The following is a 24,122-nucleotide window of genomic DNA, read 5'->3' as shown; positions in this document are numbered from 1 at the left end:
ACACCGAGCAGCTTCAGGGTTGGTTCCAAAAAGCCCCATTAATATTGCAATATTAGTGCTCCAAAAGCCCCCTATTACCACTAATATTTTTATATTATATGTCAAAACTTCCTCACAGATGCTGCGCTGAAAACTTGGCCAAGCGAGCAACGAGCCAATCAGTTCGGGAGCGCTGACAAATGCAATAAGCCAAAGGCTCCTTCCAAATGGGTTTTAAGATATTGTATTACTCTGTTTATGTAAGACTACTTCTTAATTATAGCGCGTGTGTGCGCGCCAGAGTCCTTGTGCGGCCGTCTAATTGCTCTTGATAGGCTTGGAAAAGTGACATCATCGCTGCCGCAGTCTGCAGAGGTCATGCTGGGGGTGAAAAGTGAAAAGGGAGTGAAACAAGCAAAAAAAAATGACTGCAGACATCATAGACATACATATACAGTACGTTTGGATTTAAAAAAAAAATAATAATGGGGTTATTTACTTGCTGTAATAACTTATAAAACATTGATTAATTAATTTGTTAATGCCTAATTTAACAGCAAAAATAAGAACAAAAGTTTTTGTTTAGCTTATTTATAGATAACATTTTGTATGTATGTTTTATATGACGTTAAATAGTTTTGCTTTTACTCTGCAAGCTGATGCTGGGCTGGGTAATACAAAAAGGAGGTCACCTTTGCCACCTAGTGGTCACTTTGTTGTAGTACAAGGCATTTTTCATATAAAGTTGATTCGCTAATACATAATTGTAATGATGATAACATATATTTGCTGGCGGTTTGGAGGAACTTGGAGGTGCATTGGACAGATTTTGTATTTTGTAACGCAAAGACACAGCAATAGAGGCCTTGTTATGGTGGTTATACTCCCTGTGGGAGTGCATTAGTAATAACTTTATTGCAAAAATACAGGTTCCTTTTTTAACCCCTTTGACCACCCTACTATCCCCCCCCCCCTTAATTTGACAAACACACACACACACACACACACACAAACATCGGCTTCTTTTGCTTCCTCGTGCGCTCTGATCCTTTAGTTTACATTCATTCCCTCTCTTTCTCCCTTTTCTCTTTTAGCGTATTTTGTTTTTGCATTCCATTGGTTGAAACTATAGCGTAAATAGATGCAGAACAACAAAGTTCACCAGCAGCATTAAACATGAAATCTTGTGGTGGGTGGTGGGCGTTTTGTTGTGAGGGTCCTCCTGAGGAGGCTCGACTTGCATAGCGGACTGAAGCGCTACAATTGGGCTACATTCTCCCGCAACCTCAAAACAACATTGAAAATAAAATAGAGAAATGAAAACATCTCTGGTAAATAATGCCAACCTTTGGTTTAGTTACAACGATCTATTTTCACTTTTTTTTTTTTACTTTACATGAACAGCATAAAGCATAATAATGTAGCTTAGTAAAGGGGGGGCGTGACTGTACAACTGCTTGACATCTCAGCGCGTCACCGGCTGAAAATAGACCTCTTAATACAGCGTATAAAGCAACGTGTATATCTTAGCCTATTCAGTATAATAAAGTTTATCACGGATTTTTTTTTTAACCTGAGGACCATTTAAAAGTGAAACAAGCATCCCCTTTTCATTCAAGCAGCCTTCCTGAAAAAAGTGCACTTCTTCTACCATCGCATCCGCTTCGCAAAGTGCACTAGAGTCAAAGCTTGGTTCCGTTAAGAAAGCCCATGCTACATTCTCACCTGGTCACGCCTCGCTACTACGGTTAAGGTTCACCCAGACTGACAAACACAGAGTGGAAATAAAAAGTCTACACACCCCTGATCAACTTATTACATTAAAACTCCTGTAAATCTTAATTTATCTTCATCTATTTTTCATATCGTGAAAAAATGGCATTTAAAGAAGGGTGTGAAGACTAATTATATCCATAGTACGTAACCCTAGACTGTTTTTATGCAACCTTAACCCAAAGCCTAACATTAGTCTGACATATCCCCTCCTATTTGGACGAAAATAGAGCAAAAATTCAAAAAGGTGTCAGAAATGATAAGATTTAACAGAAGAGGCGCTTTTCTTGTTCAATCTCCCGGTAGAAACGGGAGAGCTGTCATTCAGGTAGGTGAGCTTGGGGGGAAAGTCAGAAAGAGGAGGAGGGCGGCGGGGTTGGGGAGGGGGGGGGGGCAAACAATGTCCTGCTTCGACACTTGTGAAGTGCACCCCCACTTCTATGTTGAATATTCTTTAACATTCCATAAGGTCTTATTTGTTAACATAGTTCATACATGTTCTGTACACGGCCTCGGGCAAAAAAAAACATAACAAAAAGAGAAATTATGGCTGTCTATCAGATATACAGTTCCGCTGCTACGTGTGTGCGTCCACCAGGAAATGCCCGTGGAGAAAGAGGAAGAGGCGTGGCTACTCGGAGCGTCCCCACATCTGCCCCAGAAAAGTGTCGTAAGGGGAGCAACATCAGGAGAAGTTTGAGGTTGTCAGGGTCAACTGTGACTGCATAGACAGAGTAGTGGGGCAAGGGACGAAGGTGTGGCGGGGGAGGGGGCAAAGCAGGGGGTCTCTACGTTGCGTTGCAGGTGGGTGTGCGCGTGCGTGGGTGTTTGCGTGTTAGCGGCATTCCGGGAGAGGAGCATCTTTCGTCCGATCCACACCCGTCAAAGCGGGCTGTTAGGGTTCAGTGACGCTGAGCACGACCCTGGTTGGAGGACAGTTTGACCCCGGTCAGACACAGCCAGAAACTCCCAGCGCTGCCCGACAACTCCTGAAATCACAAACGTTCCAAATATAGACACTAGAAAGTCACAAGTTTTTGAAAAATAGAAAATAGAATCTACATTGTTCAGGATTAGAAAGCGGCAACACAGTGTGATGTTTACCTGTGAGGTAAAGAAGGGAGGTGGTGATGACAGGGTTTTGGTGATGAAGAGGATGGAGGAGGTGATGGCAGTGGAATAGCAACAGGGACTCAGGACAGAGGAAGCAAGCAATGGGAGGAGGAGGCACTGACATCAGCCTGCTTTGCCTTGGAGACAAGACAGACAGAAGAAGAAGAAGAGGAAGAAGGAAAAGACACGAGACGAAGAAACCAGGCGAGTGGCAGTGTGTCGTCATGCTGAGCCACAAGGGGGCGACAGAGCGCGGTACTCACGAAGCTGCGGGTGGCGGTCAGACGTGCGTGTCTTGGAGTCACCACTACTGTGCCGCTCAGGCTGCGTCCCATTCTCCTCGGGTTGTCCCCCTCCTCGTTTGGCCCCGGCCCCAAACGCAGTCCCTGCAACATCATTGGCTGCAGGGAGAGAGGAAGAGGACATGTCAGACACGTAGATGAAAATCGTGACAAGGTTGGTGAGGGCATGGGGAAAGGATCACCTTGTTGAGGTAGGTGGGGGTGCTGGCGCCGTCTGGCCCAAACACGCTCCTCTCCATGTCTGCGTTGGGGGTTCTAGAGCGAGTTGGCCCTCCAACCCTGGAGATGAGTCGCTCTGATGGGCTGCAGCCTGCACCGGAAGAACAACCATATGAGGAGTGTCAGTAAATTAGTAAGGCTTTTAAACCTTACCCTAATTGGCCAAGGTCTGTACCTGTCCTCCCAGCCTGCAGACTGGCCTGGTAAAGGGTGTCAAGCTCCGTGAGCTCTGTTAGTTCCGGCTCCTCACGGTCACAGCCGTGTTGCCCCGAGGCATACTGGGAGCCGTAGTTCCCCCGAGTGGGGTACCGACCGGGCCTGGGCGCTTGCAAAGGGATGGCGGCGTAGCGGTCCGGTGGGGTGTCGTAGGGTGTCACCATGGCATCAGGGCGATCTAGACTCCAGGAGGACCAATGGCGGGTGGCTCCGTCGGAGGGCGGCCAATGCTGAGGGGCTGAGGTGGAACTGGGCTGGGGGGGCTGCCAGAGAGGCGTGATAGGTTTGGTGATGGGAGGCGGCGGAGGCGGGGGGAGCGTAACCGGCGCCTCCCAAAAGCACAGCGGAAGCGACGGCAGGGAAATAGCCAAGTGCCTCCCCAACGGTCTGACGCTCACCCCCCCAGCTTGGAGAAACTCACACAGCCTCACCCCCCCACTGACGTCACTAGAGGGGGCGCACGGGTGGGTGATGCTGAGGGTAAGCGCTGGATGGGGAGGAGTCACCGGATGGCGATAGGGTGGAGGTGGAGGCAGAGGAGGCGGGTCTTGGCTCAGAGCTACGTCCTCTTCCTGGTCATGGTCCTCTTCCTCCTTCTGATTGGGTGTCAGCAGTACTTGGACCGGGCCTGGCTGTTCACTGGAGGGAGGGGGGACACAAAGAGTTGTTTGGCTGTCAGCTGGTTTGTGGAAAGGTCACAACAAGCACACAACAGGGTAAACAAGCCGGCAACACACACGCAGCCTGGTGATGTATGGCGAGGGTTCTCAATCTATTTCGGTCCAGGATTATTTTTTTCCAAGGACCCTCTCATCATACAAACTATTGTGTCTTAATTATAAAAACATACAATAATAAGAAATTTAACAGGACGTAAGGGATGAAATAGTCATAGTTGATTAATTGCGTGGCTGCTTTTATGTGCCTTTACCACCAGGGAGCAGTATAACACAAAGATAGGAATATACATGGAGATGGTCACAACTGCTGAGTAAGCTGCAGTAACAACACCAACCCACACACACACTTACACACATCCTGATGCCAGCATATCATGCGCTGTAATCAGACTTTCCAAACAGCCATTTTAGAGCAGCGCGTCGTACGTCAACGCCGCGTAAAGTAATTCGCTCTCAGCAGGCCGCCATACCATTTCATTGATTTACATGCAGGCAAATGATGTATGTGCAACATTAGTGGATCCTATTTGCGCCTTATCTGTGTATGTGTGCGCGCGTGTGTGTGAACAGCTCGTGCATCAATTTTTGCTCCTGTGTTTGTGTCTGCACGTGCACACACACATTCCAGCACCCCTATCAACTCTTTTCAGCCTTAGTAATTACCCAGAAGGCTTTGCAGCAGCGGCTATAAATCAGACCCTAGTGTTGATCAATAGAAAAGAGGTGTGATGTCAAATTAAAAAAAAAAAAGGAGAGCGAGGCAGAGAGCACTGAACATTTCACCCCCTCTTCCTTTCTGCAAGCAGTTTGGCTTGAACAGTAAATGGGGGGCTTTTAATAGAAGAGGAAACTAGGGCTACACTTTTGAGGCAGTAGAACCATCAATTCCTGCCCATCTGCAAAAGCTTTGAAATATTTTCAGTTCAAATGTAAATGACATTTTTGATTTTTTTCAGATACATCAGAAAAATCTGTTTTGTTGATTATTTTTACTGAGGAAAATAAATTGAAATTTAAAAAAATCATTAAAAAAATAAAAAACAATTTCATGCAGAATAATCAGAAAAATCAATGTTTTGTCAATTATTTTTACTGAGGAAAATAAATAGAAATAAAAAAAATCCTTTAAAAAAGTTTTAAAAATTTCAGATTAATCAGAAAAATCTATTTTTTGTTATTTTTACTGAGGAAAATAAATAGAAATTAAAAAATCATTTAAAAAAAGTAAAAAAAAAAAGCTGTAGATCCAGCCATCTCATGTCTACCCCTTCTAGGTCTCTGCAGGCTAACACCCTGTAGCCCTGAAGCACAGCAGCATAACGTACAACACAACACGAAACAAATGCAACCGCCATGGCACGGCACAGAGTGCTACAAAGAGGGAAAGCAGAAAAAACAAACATACACAACTCTCTTTCTTAGCCCAGCCAAGCTACACAACAGGTCACACACACACTGACACAAAGACGAGGTGTCCAGCAGGGTTGCGGTGGGAGGCAGGTGGGTCTTTGTGGGTCACAGTGGCGGCGTGTATACCTGCGAGGCCCCTGTGGGCAGGGGGTGCTTCCTGACTCCCGCTGTTGCGCTTCCTGTTCCTGCCTGCCTTTGAGCGGGCCGCCAGCGCTCCTCATGCACACGGCTACGGTCGAGCCGCTCGGAGCGCTAGCCTCATGCAGGGGTCTGAGCACAGCTGAACCCGCCACGTAGGAGGACAAAGTGATGAGGAAAAAGAGAAGAAGAGGATGACAAAAGAGGAGAAAGAAGCAGGTAGAGTGGTTATGATGTTATACGCAGAAGGCGGGGTGATGCAGGTGTACCTAATCAAGCGCCCGGCGAGTAGTGACGCATCATCATGTAGCCTGCGGTTAGTAAGTCAAAAAATTCAAGGTCAAGGGACAAGAGACTGTTTTGAACGAGGGGCCTTGAACGCATCGGATGCTGCACGGCGGAGCAAAGGCTTATGTAGGCGCGCTGATAGTGAAGCCATCTGTCCACTCGCTTGTCGTCCTCGCACTTCATCAAGGTTACTTGTACTCGTAGAGGTGTGTGTGTTTTAGTTTCATCAACACGCTAAAGCATACGCACATAAACACGCGCACGCACACAGGAGGACAGACAGGACATAAATCTAATAAGCCCACGTACAGGTTTACTTAGTGCTGAGCCGGGGAGGGAGGGGAGGACCTTCACACCTGCAGTTCAGAGAAGGCACATACACACACGCACAACAATCTCAGTGATGACTACTTGTGCAGGCTACAAACACACACATGGCATGTCCGTATTTTGCCACTTCTTTGCTGTGTGGGCCACAAAGACACATTCATACACATCCTTGGGGATGACGTTTTGCAATCTCGATGCTGTGAGCCTCAAACTTTTTATGTCGCTGTGAAGACCACAAAAAAAATGAAATTCCCGTGTGCCACAAACACACACAATATTTATTTATATTCCTTTGAGGGCTGCATTTTTTAAATTCTCTGCTGTGGGCTACAAACGCGTAAATAAACTCGTCTTTTAGCTAGAGCGGCGCAAAACCAAAAGTTGTCATTAGAGGGGAGTAGAGCACTATCGCGCATTTCCAATCACACACACAAATCCATAATGTCCTCCAAAAATGGATACCAGGATGGAGAACATGCATTTCCTCGCCACTCCGAGTCTAGTCAAATTTTTTCATGATTATTTTTGCTTAATTAATTCATGCCGTCTCACATCCTTTTTAATGAACTCTTGCAAATGTAATGCCAGAGTGCTGCGTGCAATTTATTATTCAGCCATTCTGCATTTTAAAGGGAGTACTCAAGGAATTATAGCGTGTTCCAGAATATTTCATATCTGTGGCAATTAAAGTATATGCAAATTCATCAACTACAGAGACCAAGTTGAGTTTGTTTGAAGCTTTGAAGGGATTTTTCTCTTTTCCATTTAAAGCAGTTACCAAGTGCCTTAAAAACACGTGGCACACTTTTTCCAAAATACCTCAAGGATCAAGACCTATTTTTCCAGCATATTTCATATGTGATTAAATCTGCTCGTTTTAGGGGCGGCTCTGTCTCACGCTGAGCCAGCCACCATCTTGCCCCACATACTGCTTGGCCAATGGCAAGCACAGCTTTCATTAGATTGGCAGACAGTGGGTTGCATTTTGCTGGCTCGTTCCTGCTGGCATTTGGCCATCTCCTCTTCCGCCTTGCTCTACCGAGAATGTTCACTGCGGCCAGCTGCTTGCTTCTAATAGCCGAGGCCGAGCCCAGAGTGTGGAAAACAAACAAGCAACCAATAATGTGAAATCATTTTTCTCCTGCATGGAAACATCTCCAAATTCAAATAATGCTGCCCATCCAACCACTTCGAGGAGTAACTGCAGTTCAAACGAAGCTAATGCTGTTATCTCCCTGCGAATCTTAATCTCGATCGGCAGATGTGTGTGTCACGGTAACAAAAAGATAAGCGTTGGTTGGTTACCAAATGGAAGAGACAGACGAGCAGATGGGAATGGGGACCGGAGAGCCTGCGGAGCTCAGACAGAGACATTTACATATGTGAGTGACCTCGCAGTGACATCACACAAGCCAAAATTCATCAGGCTGAATTATCCGATTAGAGGCCCTACTGCTACCCCACAGACGTGGAGTTAGTCTTACCCTGGTGCTGGAGCTGATCCAGGTCCATGTATTTGCTAGGTTTGGGGTTGAAGCCCATGGCCGCCTCTTGCTCTGCCTCCTTGCGCTTCTGCTGCTCCTGCTGGCGGGCTCTCCTGGCCACTTCCTCCTGGAGCTCATCCAGCTCGCTGCGTCCTGAGACCCACAAATGAAGTCACTTGATGAGAATCTTTGGGAAAATGGTTGGGAAGACTTACAGTAAGTTGTAAATTTTATGACTTGGGGATCTGCTTGGCTAAAACATGTGAATGCAAAATGCTCTTCCTTCTCTTTGGGCTTGAGGTTTTCAGAGAAGGCTAAATCAGTCTTGGTTAGGCTTGAAAATGTTCACTTTGAGTTAGTGTAACTGAACGTGAGACGAGTATGAGCGTTACCAGGGTTGGCGGTGCGACACCAGCCAGGTGAAGGTGACTCCTGTAGGATAGCGCCGGTGCTCTTTGACTTGGGCACTGAGCGCCATGATGGTCCGGACATTAGCGCCCGTTTTTGTTGCCCCACCTCCCTGAGGAGTAGAAAATTAAAAAGCTGATAATTGAGTTGTTTAGACGGCTGCGTTAGGCGAGTACTTTGCTACCTGTCAGGGCTGCTGCTGTTTCTCTCGCTGCTTTCGTAGCCGCTCTCCATCCTCTGTATCAGGCGAGGTTGGTGCTCCACCCCCCTCAGAGGCGGAGGAGCAGGGGGGCCCATCGTAGATCTGGGCTGCCCAATCAGCCTGGATCTGGCCTCCAGCACTGCAGCCTCCCTGCCCTCCGAGGGTTGTGAGCTCCGCGGTGTAGGCGTGGTGGGCCGCAGGCAGGGTATGGCCGGCTGGGGTGGAGGTGGGTGAGAGGGTCCCGGCAGGGTGTGGTAGCCCTGAGAGCAGATCCGTTGACTGTGGCCCGAAAAGATGCTGTCGATGTTCAGAGCTTCTCTCCTGGGCCTCCAGGTGGGGCGATAGCAGCCACCAGAGGAACTGAACCACAAATAGAAGTCTTATTTAAAAATGCTTTATTTCAAGCATTGCTTTCCAGGACTTCCTACAAGACGATCAGTACCTGGACTTGCTTTCGCTGCTGGTGCTCTCATTCTCCCAGTGAGGCCCCCCAACCCCACTCTCACAGCCCCCCACCCCCGAAGAGGAAGAGGAGGACAGGGGCCGAGAGGAGGATGAAGAGGAAGTGAGCGGCCGCCGTGATGAGAGCAGGAAGACGGCCGTCTCCTTGTACTCTTGCAGGGGGGGTGAGGGAGGCCGGGGAGGGCCCTCCACTGCTAACGCTGGGGGGAGGCAGAGTTATGTCGGGAAAGGGGAGGAAGGATCTTAAATGTCGTTTAATCTTTCATAGATCAAAATTCTCTAAAATGTTAAGATGGCTTCAAGATTGGGTTAGAGTAAGCAACATGCTATCGTTCAACAAATAATGAAACAGTACCTCCTGTGTCGGCAGTGTGTGACGGTGTTCCGAGATCGTAATTGGGGACCACGGTGGTCTGAGAGTCGCTGGACAGGTGGCTGCCCGTGGACTGGTGCAGCGGCCGGCTGCGGTAGGCGCGGTGGCTTGAGCTGTCCGTCGATGAGTCCGTGCGGGTGTCGCTAGAAATGGAGGGCTCTCGACCTAAAGACAGACCTTTGGCGCTTAATCCCCGACTCCAATATGTTTGGGAGAAATGATCCCGAGGGGATTAGGAGGTTGAAGGTTGACCTCCGGATGATCAATGCACATGTGTAATCCAGGGGTGGCAAATGTTTGAGATCAAGCACATTTTTATTCACTTTTCTACAATATCTACAGTTAGACCATTTGAAGAAGACGTATGAAATGATACATTATGACAAGCTGTTTATTATCCAAATAACTGCTACACCATGAATGGGTCACCAGTCCTGCAATGGGCTCTTCCTGTAATGTCCTAAATGCCACAAGATGGCGCCAAAGTCTTGTCTTATTGGAGTAATTGTCAAAGAAGTAGGTTGTCTTGACTGTTTAAGACCTTTACGTGTCGAGGAGCCAAAGTTATGGAGAGTCTTTGCTGCATTTGTGTAGTGGCAGTGATTTCTAAGGTGTTTGAATATATATCATAGTTGTTTGGGATGATCGTCTGTGGTAGGTTTGCTGTTTGAATGAAACATGTTTGAGTCCGTAACTCTAGTTTATTTGCGTTTCCCTGTGATGCGATGTGTGGCAGCGCATGTACCCGAGTCTTCGCTGTCGTAGCCGGCCTTGCTGCTGCCGTGCTGGAGCTCCAGTTGCGGGTCGGTGCCGGCGTAGGGGCTTGCGCTCTCTTGCAGTATCACCGGCGTCCCACGGGGGTCGGCGTAGAGCAGAAGCAGTGGCTGATAATGGCCTTTGATACAGCGGGACACCACGTCCTTCCACTTAGGGCCAATCTGAAGATACATAGGAACACCCCCCCCACCGCCACCCGCCCATAGACACACATATGTAAGGCGCGTAAATGAATCCATAATAAGAAAGACCGTGTTGAATTTATCGCCTGAAGCAGAAGGTCAGAGACATCTGCAGTGTTGCCATCATGTGAACAAGGACGTATAGCTTCACTTCCACTCACTGGCACATTCCTTCATACCACACATCTAAATGACCTTAACACGCAATCATGTGTGGACAACAACACGCATACACGGGCACACACAGCCGGAGTCACCTCTTTGACGTGGGCATCGTCGAAGTACATCCATTTGCGTATCTTGGTCTGGAAGAAGAAGGTGGAGTAGTGCTTGCCGTAGTAGCACACCATGCCCACCAAGTAGAGCTCTGCCTGGCGAGCTCGCTCCTCTGTCACACGGTAGAACAACTACAGCGAGGGAGGGAGGGAGGGAGGCAGAGGGAGGGATGCGGGGAAGAGAGGGAGAGGTGTGCAGCGTGAGACAGATGAGTTCACGTGAATGCCAGCAGCAATTTTTTTTCCTCTGCTTTTCTTTGCACCACAATGCCGTATGCAGTAATCCTGCGCAGTCTTTCCAATTGTTTGTTATATTTTGGTTTTATTTCTCTAACAGGAATAATCATCTATTTGTAATATTTGTAAATAACTATAGACATATTTTCTGTTACGATTATATTCATGCAGTTTAGAAAATGAATGGCTGGATTGATTGATGAATGTTTTTAGTTGTAATCAATACAGTACATGGGTCAATAATTGCTGTTAATGTTGTCATTGTACCTGTGTTTTATTTTTTTATGAGTATAAAATCAAAATATGTAAACCATCTCAATGTGAAGGAGTCTCATAATTTAGTAGCATTCTCAGTTAGATTTGATGTAAAAAACACACAGACACACATCAGTGACCTTCAACCTCAAAAATGTGCAGCTGCAAAATTCGGTTGTCTTTCCAGAAGAGTAGAAGCTGTTATAGTAATTCCCCAGGTGTCCTGATTCATATATATTTCATGAATATTCCAAATGAGCCAAATTCTACCGCTTCCTTTTGTCTGAAAACCCGATGCGATTCCGTCAAATAGCGTGTTAAGCGGCACACTGTCTCTCATTCAAGAGGCACGACGCACATGATTATCTAAATTGTCTTCTATTTATCGCAAATGGGCTAATCGTCTCGGCGACGGAGAAAAGACGTAAGAAACGGTGACAGGAAGTGGAGGCAGCGCTGCGGGGGGGAAATGGATCCAGTATTTGTGATATAAAAGCACAAAAGGCATCACGCCTGCTTCATCTCAGGGTTGAGGAATGACAGACAGCAGGCGGAGAAAAGCCGACATGATGGAAGGAGGAGTTGGCAACAGTGGTGGTGTTGGGGGGCAGTAGAAGAATTTGACACGCTATAATGCTGACTCATGCATTATTCATGGGAATCACTTCAGAATGAGTGTTCCTGAGATGCTACAGCGGCATTGAAATGCAACGACATTGCTCGGTCATGACACTTTGCAACACGTGTGCACGTGTTGTGTGAGGGCCGCCCGAGGAAGTCCCTGAATCATGATGGTGCCATTTCTTCAGTGATATGTCTGAGGGTGGTCATAACAATCACTTCCTCAGTAGAGCCAAAGGGTATGTCCATCACAATTATGTGATATGTTTTAAACAATCATTCTATGTCTAAAGGTGTTTTTAAAAAAACAAAGCCCTACCTCAGGGTATATATGGGTTGAATTGATTCACTGGCCTCATCAGACAAGCTCCCAAAATGTGTCAAAAGCCAACTGGACAGCGGGTGAAAAAAAAGATGCCCTGTTGGCATGACAACCACATCCCCTCCTCCCATGCCACAATGTCCACCAGGGTTTTATCAGCTCAGGCCACTAACCACCTCCCTGTCCTCAATTTCAAGGTTAGGGAAGCGCCGCCTCTGCTGACAGGTCCTCTGGAGGTCAGAAGAAGAACTTTTTCATATTGAGATAGAATGAGTGGAGCATGTCAGGAAAACCAAATCCGGTTTAGCTACAACAAACACTCCCCCAGGAGTATGTCTTAGGTTGCAGGAAAGAAATCTTGACTAGTTGACCATAGTGGTATCTTCAGGTAGACCAAAGTAGACACAACAAGCCCTTCCCTTCAGTGATATCGGTTTGCACTGAAGCCAAGTTGTGGCAGCAAACCAGCAGTTCGCTGAAAAAGCAGTGTGACACTGTCAGCCCCTAGCATTGTACTGCACATTACTGCCACCTACTGGACTGGAGTGGAAGAACCTCACTTACGTCTCCCAGGCGCAGGCAGGTGCCCAGGCTGTGTATGACGTCCTCAGCCAGGTCCGAGTGGTCCGAGTCCCACACCAGCCCGATGGAGACGATCTCTGGCGAGTTCATCAGCACGCGGCGGATGCGTAACACCTCTCCGCAGTTACTCTGGGAAATCAAAAAGTCAGTGAGAAAAGGACAAAAGTATTAGAAGAGTCTTCCTTTTCACTCCCTGTATGTCGTTTTGCGCATGTCATGTGACGTGTGCGGATCGCGGCGATGTTAATAATGGTGAAAGGGTGCGGACGTCGCAGGGACATATTTGTCCCTGGAGGTCGTTGCCAGGTTCGGAACTGCATGTACTGGATGCTTCCTTTTGAGTCATGACCTACCACAGAGTTAGAACACACAAATAAACACACACACACATGCAAACATACACACAGAGCGTTGGCATAGCCACCACGGAAGCAGCCTGAGAACACCCCGGCGACCGTTGGGCTTTGCCAAAACAATCCTCCCACACACACATATGCAGTACACAGTGGACTCTCTTTGAGGAATTGTGGGGCTCGTGTGGCGTGGTTGGCGGCGGGGAGCTTGCTTGGCTGATCTTTTTCCAGGGTCTACCTCTCCATTCGCAAGAGGACCTTTCCAGCATGTTATATAATTACACTGGCGGTCAAATGAAAGTGTTGGTCTGCAGAATACTGATCATGGAAACTCCTCGCAACTCATTAGACACCACAGCGAGGAGATAATCCACATTTAATCAATCACGAAACGAAGGAGCACTAATGATGATTTATTATCTTCAAAGCAGCCAATTGTAACTATAGAGCACGTCAAATATTCAAATTTATATCGAACTAATACAGTTGGTTGCACAAAACCTATGCAGCCACACTTTAGATTTTTTTTTTTTAAATAATGCATAGGACACTTCATTAATTAGTACTTAGCTATAGTTTCAAGGTGAGCCAAACAAGCACTTCCCTAAATAATGACCTAAGGTGCTTGGCCATCTTAAGCCGCTGCAAAGTCTTCAGGTCGGCAAAACAAACGCGCCCTCAGTGATATCATAAGGTGGGCATAACAATCACTCCCTGAGTAGGCCAAACTGTCATGCCCTCAGTGAAATATCTTAGTGTAAGCATAACAAGCCTTGTGATGTATTCAGGTGGGCAGAACAAGCACTCTGTCAGCGATATGTCTTAAGTTATGCAAAACAAGCGCTCCTTAAGGGATACGTCCTAAACTATACCAAAAAAAAACCTCTCCTTCAGTGAGGACTTCATTAGGCAGAATAGAGACTCAGCCATGTCTTCAGATAGTCAAAACAAGCGCTCCCTGATTGATGCGCTGCCTCATGATGTCCTTACTGATGTCTTAAGGTAAAGAAAACAAGTGCTCCCCGAGTCATAAGTCTTAAGGCAAGCCAAACAAGCAGCCCCCCTGCTATTACTTGAGCGGGGCAAAACGAGCCTCACTGGTGTCTTCAGTCGGGCAAAACAAGCACTCCATCAGTGATATGTCCTAAAGTGGACAAAAACAAACATTCTCGCAGTCATTTCTCAAGGTGCTCGAAACAAGCGTTCCCTCAGTGATATCTTAAGGTCGCAGTTGCTGCTTCTAACATTAATCCCTTAAACTTATCATTACAAGTGTCAATCAAAAGTGCGCATTATTTTTCCCAGCATTTTTGGAGAGTTGGTGCAGCAGCAGCTCAAGATGAAGGCAGGATGGATGGGAGGGGGGGGGATAGTCCAGGGGGTTCCAGAGCTTTGTAAAAAAGCCCACAGAGGAGCCTCTTTGTGGGGGACACTTTTTGGCAGCGAAGGGCTGCCGCCGCTTGAAGCCAAGCTGGATCCATTCGCTTCCCCAATGTGGCAGCACAACACACGCCATCCTCATGGAGTCCCTTTAGCAATCTATTCCAAAATTCTCTGCTAAATTCAACAACAACACTTGAATGTTCTCCTTCCAAATTGTCTCCAAACATATATAGAGCCTCGCTTTACAGCAGACCGGCGGGTCGATGAGGACAGGTCCGGAAAAAAAATGCTTACGGTGACAAAAGCGGCGGAGAAATTTGTCGAACGTGCAAATGAGCGGTTGGTTATGTAAGCAACACAAAAAAAAAATCTGCGATTACATTATATAATGCACACGTTATTATTTCATGGTCTTTATTATTAAACGCATGTAGATAAAATGGATGACTTTTCTGCAAACTCAATTAAGTGCGTTAAAATGGGGTGCAACCGCTGGTGAATGTGTGTGTGTGTGTGTGTGTGTGCGTGTGTGTGTGTGTGGCGAGGCGCTCTCACAGGGCAGTTGCGCAGATCTCCCATGTTGCTGGCGTTGCGAAGAAGTTCCCCGAACATATCCGGTGTGGCTTTCTCACGACACTCCAGCATCTTCACCGCTTGGTTACTACGGCAACACACAACCGTTACATCATTACTTATTTGTGCATGTGTGTGTGCGTTCTTACCATAGGGACGTGGTAGATATGTAATGAACCATCTGAATGAAAGGTAGCGGGTCCGACGTGGCGCCGCAACTGGTACACACGCACTGCGGGTTGAATCACAGTCGCTCAGTTAATATACGTAGATATTAAGATGTTAGCGTGTGTGTGTATGTGTGTGCACACGCCTGCTCAAAAAGGGTCATGGCAAACTTCTGGTGCGGGATGCAGTGTTTGGCCGTGCAGATATCTTCTCGGCTTTCCGCGCTGATGTGGAAGTGAATCCGCATCAGAAGATTTTCCTAACAAGACAAAAATGGTATTGGTAATTCTCGCCGCAGCACAATTTTGAGTGCATCACCGGGTCTCCTTCAATCTAACTTTGCCGCAAGCTTATTGTGTGACTCACAAAGCACTCCGCCGCGTCGTCCATGATACCCAGCTGGAAGCGCTGCTCGTCCTGGAAGGTCTTGGCCAGGGCGCTCCGAAGCGCGTCGGACGGTAACACCCGCTCGCTGCTGAACTGGAACTGGGCAAAGATGCTCTGTGGATTTGAAATCAGATGGAGTCCAAAAAATATCACCGTGTAAAAGATAGTGGAGCCCAAACTGATTAGGTTAGGCCATGCCGTATATATTTCTCGTAAAAGCTCAGACCAGTATGATTCAGGAACCGAAGCGGAGGAACAACCCGTCAGAGTGCCGAGCAACAAATGTGTAGACCACGGAGGCGGCCGGGCCTCCGTAGCAGACACCATCAATAATACATTTGCGCTTATTCTCCCGACAAAAACAGACCGCAGAGTGCTTTGTGGTGGCAAAATAGAAAAGCGAAGCAAACTGTTGCAAGGCGAAAAAGTATCTTTAGAAGCCAGACACACAAAAATAAACACCGCTTTACAACAGACTTTATCTGACCCCAAATCATGGCAGTGGCTACAAACGTGAAGTGAAGTTCATCGCCAGATCTAAAATGGATGCCTGGAAAAGATGTGTTTTTTCCACAATTAAAAAGATTTCCAGTTATTTTGTGCTTTTGTCAAAATACTTTTAATCTCAACTTTGTCCACAATCACTCCACTAGCAACTAATAGCTAGCTTTAGCTACAATCTCTGCTAGGTGACGCTCCATTAATAAACATTTGGGAGGCAGCGGAACAAGATGGCCGCAGTCATAGTACAGGAAGACGACATTAGAAAGCAGTTGAGGGGCTTAGCTGGCATTGGGAAAAGTAATGTCGTCGTGCTGATACTGTGTGTATGTGTGTGTGTGTGTGTGTGTGTGTGTGTGTGTGTGTGTGTGTGTGTGTGTGTGTGTGTGTGTGTGTGTTATGACTGCAGCAATGCGCCAAGGAGAATGGAGGGGGAATATACCCTACAGAGAGAAAGGGAGATGGAGGGAGGTTGAAGAGGAGGGGAACAAGGAAGGGAAGGGGTGGAGTGAGTGAGCGTGCATGTGTGTGTATGTGCGTGCGTGTGTGTCTGTGTGCGTGTGTACACGCGGCAGTCCAATTGCAAAGTTTGCAGCCATCTACAACAACTCCCACATTCATTCATCTTTCTCCTTCACTCCCCTCCTCCTCCTCCTCCTCCCATCCCATTCTCCTTCTCTAGTGGAAAGAGATGAAGTGTTGCAGCAATTTCCAGTGGGCCAAACGCCACGGGATGCTAGCCTTTTTGGCTAGCTCCCGCGTGACTTTTTCAACTTTTTCATCGATAGCTCGCGAAAATATGAATCCATCGCCCCGAAATATAAATTTGGTCCGGAGGGATTAAATGTATCGTTCATTTTCACACACAAAAGTGGATGCGCGTGGACTGATTTGTGTGTGGAAGAGGCAAAGTGTGTGCGTGCGTGGGTTCTGCTTAGCTCAGCGCTTTCGGTCAGGCCAATTAATTACAGTGGAGTGCTGTGGAGACCCACCAGTGTGTTGCTGCCGCACTACAGCACATTAGTCACGGCGCTACGCCTTCGCTCGGGCCACATGTTGGTCACCACTGGAGCAACAAATGTCTTATTGAGCAGCTATAGTAACATTTTAAACATCTTCTTTTGAAATTGTAAATGCTCTTTATTCATTTTCATCCACTCTGTACCCAAATAATATTTTCTAGCATGTTCTAGTAACCAAGACGTAGTTTACCAGAAGAAGCAAACTAATTGCCCGCCATCACTGACCATCCTCATCACTTAGAGTGAGTCACTGTCACTGTGGTTTGAAATGCATTATGGGCAGAAAAAAAATAATGTATTTCAAACCACAGTATAAATATATGATATAAATACTTTTTTTTTTTTTTACCTTGAGTGCACAGAAGATGCAAGAATCCTCCATGCATTTGTGCGTGGTCAGCTGGCGAAAGCTCCTGCGGAAGATGTCAAGATGCCACAAAACCTAAAGAACAAAACAAATGCAAAATAGTTTTATCGTGGCATTCAAATGTGATCATTTTCAGGATTCACCATGAGGTGTGCCAACCCATTTTATTTTCCTTGTGTCTTCTTTTTAGAAATGCCAAAGATAGGGAGCTATTACATGCGCTTCTTTCAACAGTAATCAAATGTAAACATCTAAAAACCTTTGCCGCTGTGGCTTGATGCTGGCACACAGTTGCCGTGGAAACACGACATGCTTTTTCCCAGCACGTTGCCTGTCCAGGTGCGTTTTGCTGTAGTCAAAAAATAGCAAGCGAGGAAGCCAGAGAGAGGCGGAACTACTCGAGGGGATCATTTGTTCCGACAAGCGGCGGCCATTATCAGTGGAATTTCTGGCGATAAATAAAGAAATAAAAATGACAATGAGATCAGATAACAAATAGAGCAAAACAAGCCCAATTTGCTGGTGGATATTTTTAATTGATAAGAAAAAAATATCCGCCGAACATCAAGTAGTTGCGCTGGACTGACTGTGACCTGAATGGCCAATCAACACTCTTCCTCCTCATCCCTCTTTTTTTTTTTCTCCCTCCTCCTTCAACAGCTCGTCTGCACTCTCTCCAACTTCCACTAAGCTTCTGCTTTAGCTTATCACTGCATCCTCCATCTCCTCATCTGGAGCATGGAGGTGTGTGTGCGCGTGCCAGCTGGACGTCTTGAGAGGTCCACGTGTGTGTGTGTGTTTGCGCGCACGCACGAGCTGAGTAAGCATCTCCGCAAACAAACACACAGTCGCTTGAATGGTGCCAAAAGCAAAGCAAAACATGCAAACACTCATTAATACGAAGCTTATCTGGCTGCCATGTTTAATTATAAGTTAACGGCAATGTGTGTGTGTGTGTCTTAGTTGGAGTTGTCACACTTGCAATGAAGTAAGCTAGATGTTGTCATTATGGTGAACATCCAGCAATTTTACTAAAGGCAACAAAGTGCTGCATTATTGTAGAAAACAAACACAGGTAAGGCTTTGAGTTTTGGGTTAGGAATTAGTTCGGGTGAAAGGTCATTGTAGGTGAGGGCTTATGGTTTCCGAGTCACCGCGTCACTGACCTGCAGGGCACTGTTCAGGAAGCAGCTGTTCTGTCCCGGCTCATTGCTCAGGCCTTTGCTGGGCGCGATAGAGGTCATGGTTCTTGGGGTCGCCAGCCCCTGCACCCCGCTGACCGCTCCGCCGCCGGACGCAAAGTAGTTCCTTTTCCACGACATCCCTACGTGGACGCCCCCGTTCCTTCGGAGGCTTCTATGTCACTCCCATGAGAGTGACAGAAGGCGAATGGGAGAAAAGAGGAGGGAGGACGGAGGCGGTGGACGGAGGCGCAGCAGTGTGTCTTGGACGGGGATTTGGCCCCCATACAAGCCGGCCCCTCTCCAGCCGTGCTTTACTTCTTCAGAATCCGCCTGCTCCCTGCCAGAGCCGCTGTTGGCATCTGTTTGTCACTTGTCCTTTGGCAAGACGTCCTCTGGCGGCTCCTGTCAAACGAATGCTGTTTGCGCCGGCCAGACGCTCCCATGTCCTTTCCTGCCCTGCGAGACACAAAGAAGACCCAGCTGTCAGGCCGCATGGGTCAAACGCTGTCTACTTTGTGCAGGTAAACAACAACAGACACCGGAATTCCCACAGGCGGGTCGATGATTTGAAAGGTGAATGGAGGAATCAACTGGCACTCGCCACCATGACTAATGCAGACCTCTATTGTGAAAGTCTTTAAACAGGAAGTTGTCCATTTTGGACCAATTCCAGAGCGTGTGCTTTAATTAAGTCCTACACAGGAATTTGGTCAAATGAGCCCCAAATGGAAGCAGGTAACCTTGACGGATGGTTAGTTAAGTTTAATAGCTCATCGGGCCATCCAATCGCCTGCATCCAGCAAGCAGACTCTGCTCTGAAAAATGACCACCTTATTGCTCATTATCAACTCAAAATAGTAACTAAAACATTGCGTCCGTTATACTACACTGATAGAATGTTTATTAAAACAATAACATCATGATTCTTGCCATAGCTGTGTTGCTCCACCGTTGGTGAGGTCTGAAGTGGACTGATCTGTTTAATGGACACTGTTGGCAGCCAGTGGAGTTTTCATTCGTCATTCCGCTATGCATATTTGACAGTACAAACAGAGAACAGCTTTCTTGGTCTGATTTGGAATCTTATGAGGTCTAAAATTGCATCAGTAATGGGACACGGAAATCAAAATCTATTCATAATCACGATTTAATGACAAACCTGGAGCTTCTGCCAGCGAGTGTGTGTGTGTGTGTGTGTGTGTGTGCACAGTAAGCACACAAGTGCACACAATTGCATAACACCACGGGGCAGCAAGCTAGCAGAGCCGCAGTGCCTTTCGCCACTTTTGGCAAAGTTCCCTTCCGTCTTTTTGCCAGCTTGCAGTGCGGCCACAGCACCCTACTTTTCTTTGAAAGAGGCCAGAGGGCTATTTAGCTAGATAACCAGTTACCCCGCTAGCTAGCTATAACTAATTAGTTTGCTAGATATATCCATCTAGAAAAAAAAAAATCACATTCAGTGCAGCTGTGCATAAACACACAAAATCCAACTTGCCAAACGGATTTATGGAGGGATTTGGCAGCCAGTGCTCTGTTTTTCCATTTTTCCTCTCCCAAACAGAATCACTAACTTCTGTTTTAGCATACAGTGACTGTTTGTGCATGTGTGTGTGTCACCAAATAAGTGTAGAGAGTGCAATCACACATCTTCTTTTTGACTGCACCCTACAATCTCACACAACCAAGATCACTCGAGTGCTGTTATTTATGGCCCTTATGTGTGTGTGTGTGTGTGTGTGTGTGTGTGTGTGTGTGTGTGTGTGTGTGTGTGTGTGTGTGTGTGTGCGCGTGAGCATGCGGGTCCCCGCTGAGAGGGTGTGGAAACTGCGATCACACATCCTCTTTCTGACGCTACCCTACAGCCTCGCGCAACGCACAAGTGCTGTTATAAACGATGGCCTGTGTGCGTGCGCGTGTATGTATTCCAGTATTTGGCTCGTTACCATGGAAATAGGCCAAGCAGCAGGCACGCGGGAGGAAAAGCCGAACCATGTGATATTAACACAAACACACTCGGATACACACGGGCACACACACAGACACATGGGGCCGGCGAATGATGATGATGTGTATTGATGGTGGAGAGTTCCTGGAAGCCAAAGCGAGTCAAGGCGCTAGTCAATCAAATTCCCTGACCCTGCACTGGCGGCCATTAGGAAAGCAGAGGAGCGGCGGCAAATTTACCCAATGAAGCATTCGGGATCGCCTTTGTTGCTATTAAGCCAGACGGGATCCGAAGAGTCCACGTCCGTGGCTTTTTTTGCGAAGCTTGCGCTTTTTCAGAATCATCCAGGACTTTGATTGATAAAAGCTGTCAAGTTCAAACCGAACAGAAAGTTATTTGCTTCTGATGTGTGATATTCTTAACCGTATGTGATTAAACGCCAGGCGGCCTCATGATGACGTTCACACCCGTGAAGAGCAATCAGCACGGCCGGCGTGAGTCACACCGCAGAGTCGTGACGCCGCCTTGGGATGTCAGAATAATCCCGGGCGCTTTGTCAGGACAACCGATGATTACTCGCCGATCGATAGGAGCCGGCGAGGGCACGGCCGGGAGCGCTGAGGAAAGACATCTGTTTCTAAACCGTCACAAGTGCCGCTAGCACGAACACCGCGTCGCAAACGTACGTGTGCTGCAGGTGTGACAAGCTACACCTGTGCTATTTAATCACATTCCATAAAAAGTACACAACACTAAGGACGGACATGATCGTTGTCAGTAACATCTGACTTCGGCCATTGTTTTCAACGTTTGGGTCAGCGTGTCAGTGTACCAGTGTCGCCGGGAACAAAAGCTCTTTGACACGCGCACGAAAAAAAAATAAACAATCAACCTGAATTGAAGCTCTCCGTGTTGCTTCGTTCACTTTTCTCTCCAGTGACCTCTACTCCCCGCATTCATCTTTCTTTTCCGAAAAGAAAACTTCACGTGTGACCTCACGTGGATTTCCTTGTAAGTGGGTTATGTGTAACTTCAAATAGCCCCTTTTGACAATAGCGAGAGAGCTTCAAGTTCATCCTCCCCTCCCACTTTTATATCAACTTATACATCCACGTGCAGCGTGTAGGCGTGTGAACGAACGTGCAGCCAGAGTCTGGGATTTTCTTCAAGGTCATTTTCCCGCATAGACGGCGTGACCGCACGACACAAGCGAGACGCAGCAAATCGCGGCACGTCCAATCACACGGGCAGCAAATCGAAAACGGCCAAAGAATGCGTTTAATACACAGGCCGTTACATAACGGGACGTCACGTGAAGATGTTGGGGTCGCGCAGAAAACAAATCGAAGAGGAGGACAATAGGAATGAGCGGGGTGTTAGATTCAACCTGTCGTGATTGGTGGGGTGGAGAGAGTTAAGGTCAAAGGAGACGTTGAAGCATGCTTTCCTTATCCCTCACCCCTACATCATCCTCTCACTATTGTCTAATCTGCTCCCTCTTAAACCAAAACGTCTGTGTAATCCCGTGCATGCAGACTGGGTGTGTGTGGAAGGGGGGGGGGGGGGGTCCACCATCGAGGCAGGAATGCTGCAGTTTGAAATGTCAACAAAGGGGGGGATACGCACGACAAGTCGTATCCGTGTGACTGATTTTACACGCTGAAATATGAAAGCAATGTCGAGATTTGACAAATAGATCCATTACAATTTGCAAACATAAAAAAGCATGGACCATAGAAACACCCGACTCAGACTTTGAAGGACATTCAAGCTCACGACTAAGCATTTGGGAAGAAGTATTAGACTTTACCCCTGCACAACTTTCTGTTTTAGTAAGAATCGGCGTACTGCTGAAACAGCCAAAATCCAGCCTCAGACTCTTTCTGATGTTTTAAAAGGACACGGCTGGTATTGTTGGAAAGTTCACCTCTCAGAATGCAAAGGTGGATCCATTACTTCCCTGACAACTTCTCGAAATGGAAGAGCTGAAACACACATTTTCAGCGTCAAAACAATGCCTGCTATATCGTATTGACTTAAACTCCAACGGCAGCTTGTAAAAGACGACGATCGTGTGTTCGAGGTCCATGCCGTCCTTCGTTAACGGTCTGTTAATTGTGTTTAATATTAGATGAGGTAAACGGCATAAAACCGCAAGGCCACAGCGGGAATATTTTCTTACCACAGATAACAGGGACCACAAAACAACAAAATAATAAGTCTTGTAAAAGTCAGTTAAAATGATAGTTTCCAAGACCCCCCCCCAAAGGGCATCTGACAGTAAGGTTGTTTGAGTAGGCCCGGCCGGCCCGCACTACATCAAAACAATGTTCCCGGTGACCACGGAGAAGTCGTTTAATAGGCTGATTACATCTCGGCAGGCTGTAAAAACATACAGTAAATTCACCGAGCCATTATGTTGGTGTTAAAAGAAGACGCTCATAAAACAGCTCAGGTGGCTTTTAAAATACTTTTTTGTCATCCGTCATCGGCTTCACGCAAGCTGTTGAAACTTTCCTTACAAAGGCGTTTCGCCGCGTACTCAGACTGTCAGCAGTCACTGTTAGTCTAATCAAGTGAATCGCTCCTAAAGCTGGAATATTTTTAGGATTAAACTCCCTCCCCACCTCCTGGATACTTTCCGCCGGATGAGCCATAGTAGCAACAACATTTGTCCAATTAAAAAAAAAAGATGACACTATTATTATTATTATTATGCAGCAGCAGCAATGGCGTCCAAAGTCATCAATCTCAGAACCGCAACGTTAAATCAATGAAGCAGCCACCCGGCAGCGTGTGACAGCGTAGCGTGAATTGGGCCCCGGTAAGAGGCTGCGGTTTGTTGCCCATCCATCAACAAGTCCAACTCCTCACAACCTCACATCTAGCGATGCAGGAGACGGACTGGACGTGAGGGTGAACTTGAAAGGATGCCGGTGTAGAAATGAGCATGCGCACGAGAAAGTAGTGACCCTGCAACCTGCACCTTCCCCGCCTACCACACACATACACACACATTGCTGGTAAAAGATTTGTCGCTCATCCATCAACAAGTCCAGCCCCCCCTTGCATCCCTCCAACTAAAAGCAAGACCGACCCATAAGCGTAAGAACATGACTGGACACCTGTGACAGGATGAACTTGAAAAGGATGCTCATGCACGTTTAAGGGGAAATGCGCTTGCACCAAGATGAAATAGTGACCCTGAAACACACACACGCACTTACAATGATGATGGGCAACACACAGACTAAATCCCCATTACACGCGTGTACCTCCGCAGCATCAGCCATAGAGCCAAGTGCGCACACACACACGCACATCCACAATCTGTTAATATTACTCACCCCGGATGCAGTCGACAACAGTCCGCTCGCGTGTCCCACCGTGTGATTTAACGGCGGAGAGGAGGCTGAGCCGTGGGCGTATCCGCTCAGCTCGGCTCCACGCAGCCCCCACCGGCGCCATCCATCCAGCGCTGCGGTCGCGCGGTACGCCGCTGCTCTCGCGATACCTCCTCCCCCTGCTCCTGCTATCCTCCAGTGTGCACTCATCGCGATGCCGCCGCCTACCGGGCAAGCTGAGGTGCTCAAATATGCGAGGGGTGACGT

General features: G+C 47.3%; 1 protein-coding gene across 2 annotated transcripts; it reads right to left on the bottom strand.

Moving 5' to 3' along the window:
• Nucleotides 1–937: 937 nt before the first annotated feature.
• usp54b (ubiquitin specific peptidase 54b) lies at nt 938–24,033 on the bottom strand. 2 transcript variants are annotated; one of them, XR_015853985.1, is made up of 21 exons: nt 23,859–24,033; nt 18,549–19,022; nt 17,365–17,457; nt 15,472–15,606; nt 15,251–15,364; nt 15,087–15,169; nt 14,920–15,025; nt 12,611–12,757; nt 10,594–10,743; nt 10,123–10,315; nt 9,360–9,542; nt 8,985–9,204; nt 8,525–8,902; nt 8,325–8,452; nt 7,933–8,085; nt 5,819–5,972; nt 3,562–4,241; nt 3,350–3,477; nt 3,129–3,266; nt 2,857–3,002; nt 938–2,741 (listed from the first exon to the last, which is right to left on the bottom strand). XR_015853985.1 is itself a non-coding variant. In XM_088359630.1 (20 exons), exons 2-20 carry the CDS (start codon nt 18,702–18,704, stop codon nt 2,655–2,657), a joined length of 3,426 nt encoding a protein of 1,141 aa, XP_088215756.1. In that variant the 5' UTR covers nt 18,705–19,022; nt 23,859–24,030; the 3' UTR covers nt 938–2,654. The 2 variants fall into 2 exon arrangements, 1 of the variants encoding a protein (XP_088215756.1); XM_088359630.1 differs by lacking the exon at nt 2,857–3,002 and having other exon boundaries at nt 23,859–24,030.
• Nucleotides 24,034–24,122: the final 89 nt, after the last annotated feature.

The sequence above is a fragment of the Syngnathus floridae genome, chromosome 18 (assembly GCF_059516105.1).
Source record: "Syngnathus floridae isolate MCC-2025c chromosome 18, RoL_Sflo_1.0, whole genome shotgun sequence".
Taxonomy (NCBI): Eukaryota; Metazoa; Chordata; class Actinopteri; order Syngnathiformes; family Syngnathidae; genus Syngnathus; species Syngnathus floridae.
The sequence above is the reverse complement of the archived record's forward strand: the minus strand, read 5'-3'. Positions and strand labels throughout refer to the sequence as shown.

What these genes read in the sequence shown, in the direction of transcription:
- usp54b (XM_088359630.1), bottom strand. Translation starts at nt 18,704, where the DNA reads ATGTCGTGGAAAAGGAACTACTTTGCGTCCGGCGGCGGAGCGGTCAGC. An exon ending in CCTGCCTGCGCCTGGGAGAC is followed by an intron (nt 10,744 to 12,610) that starts GTAAGTGAGGTT and finishes CCCTCGCTGTAG; the next exon opens with TTGTTCTACCGTGTGACAGA. An exon ending in GGATCAGCTCCAGCACCAGG is followed by an intron (nt 5,973 to 7,932) that starts GTAAGACTAACT and finishes TGGCGGGTTCAG; the next exon opens with CTGTGCTCAGACCCCTGCAT.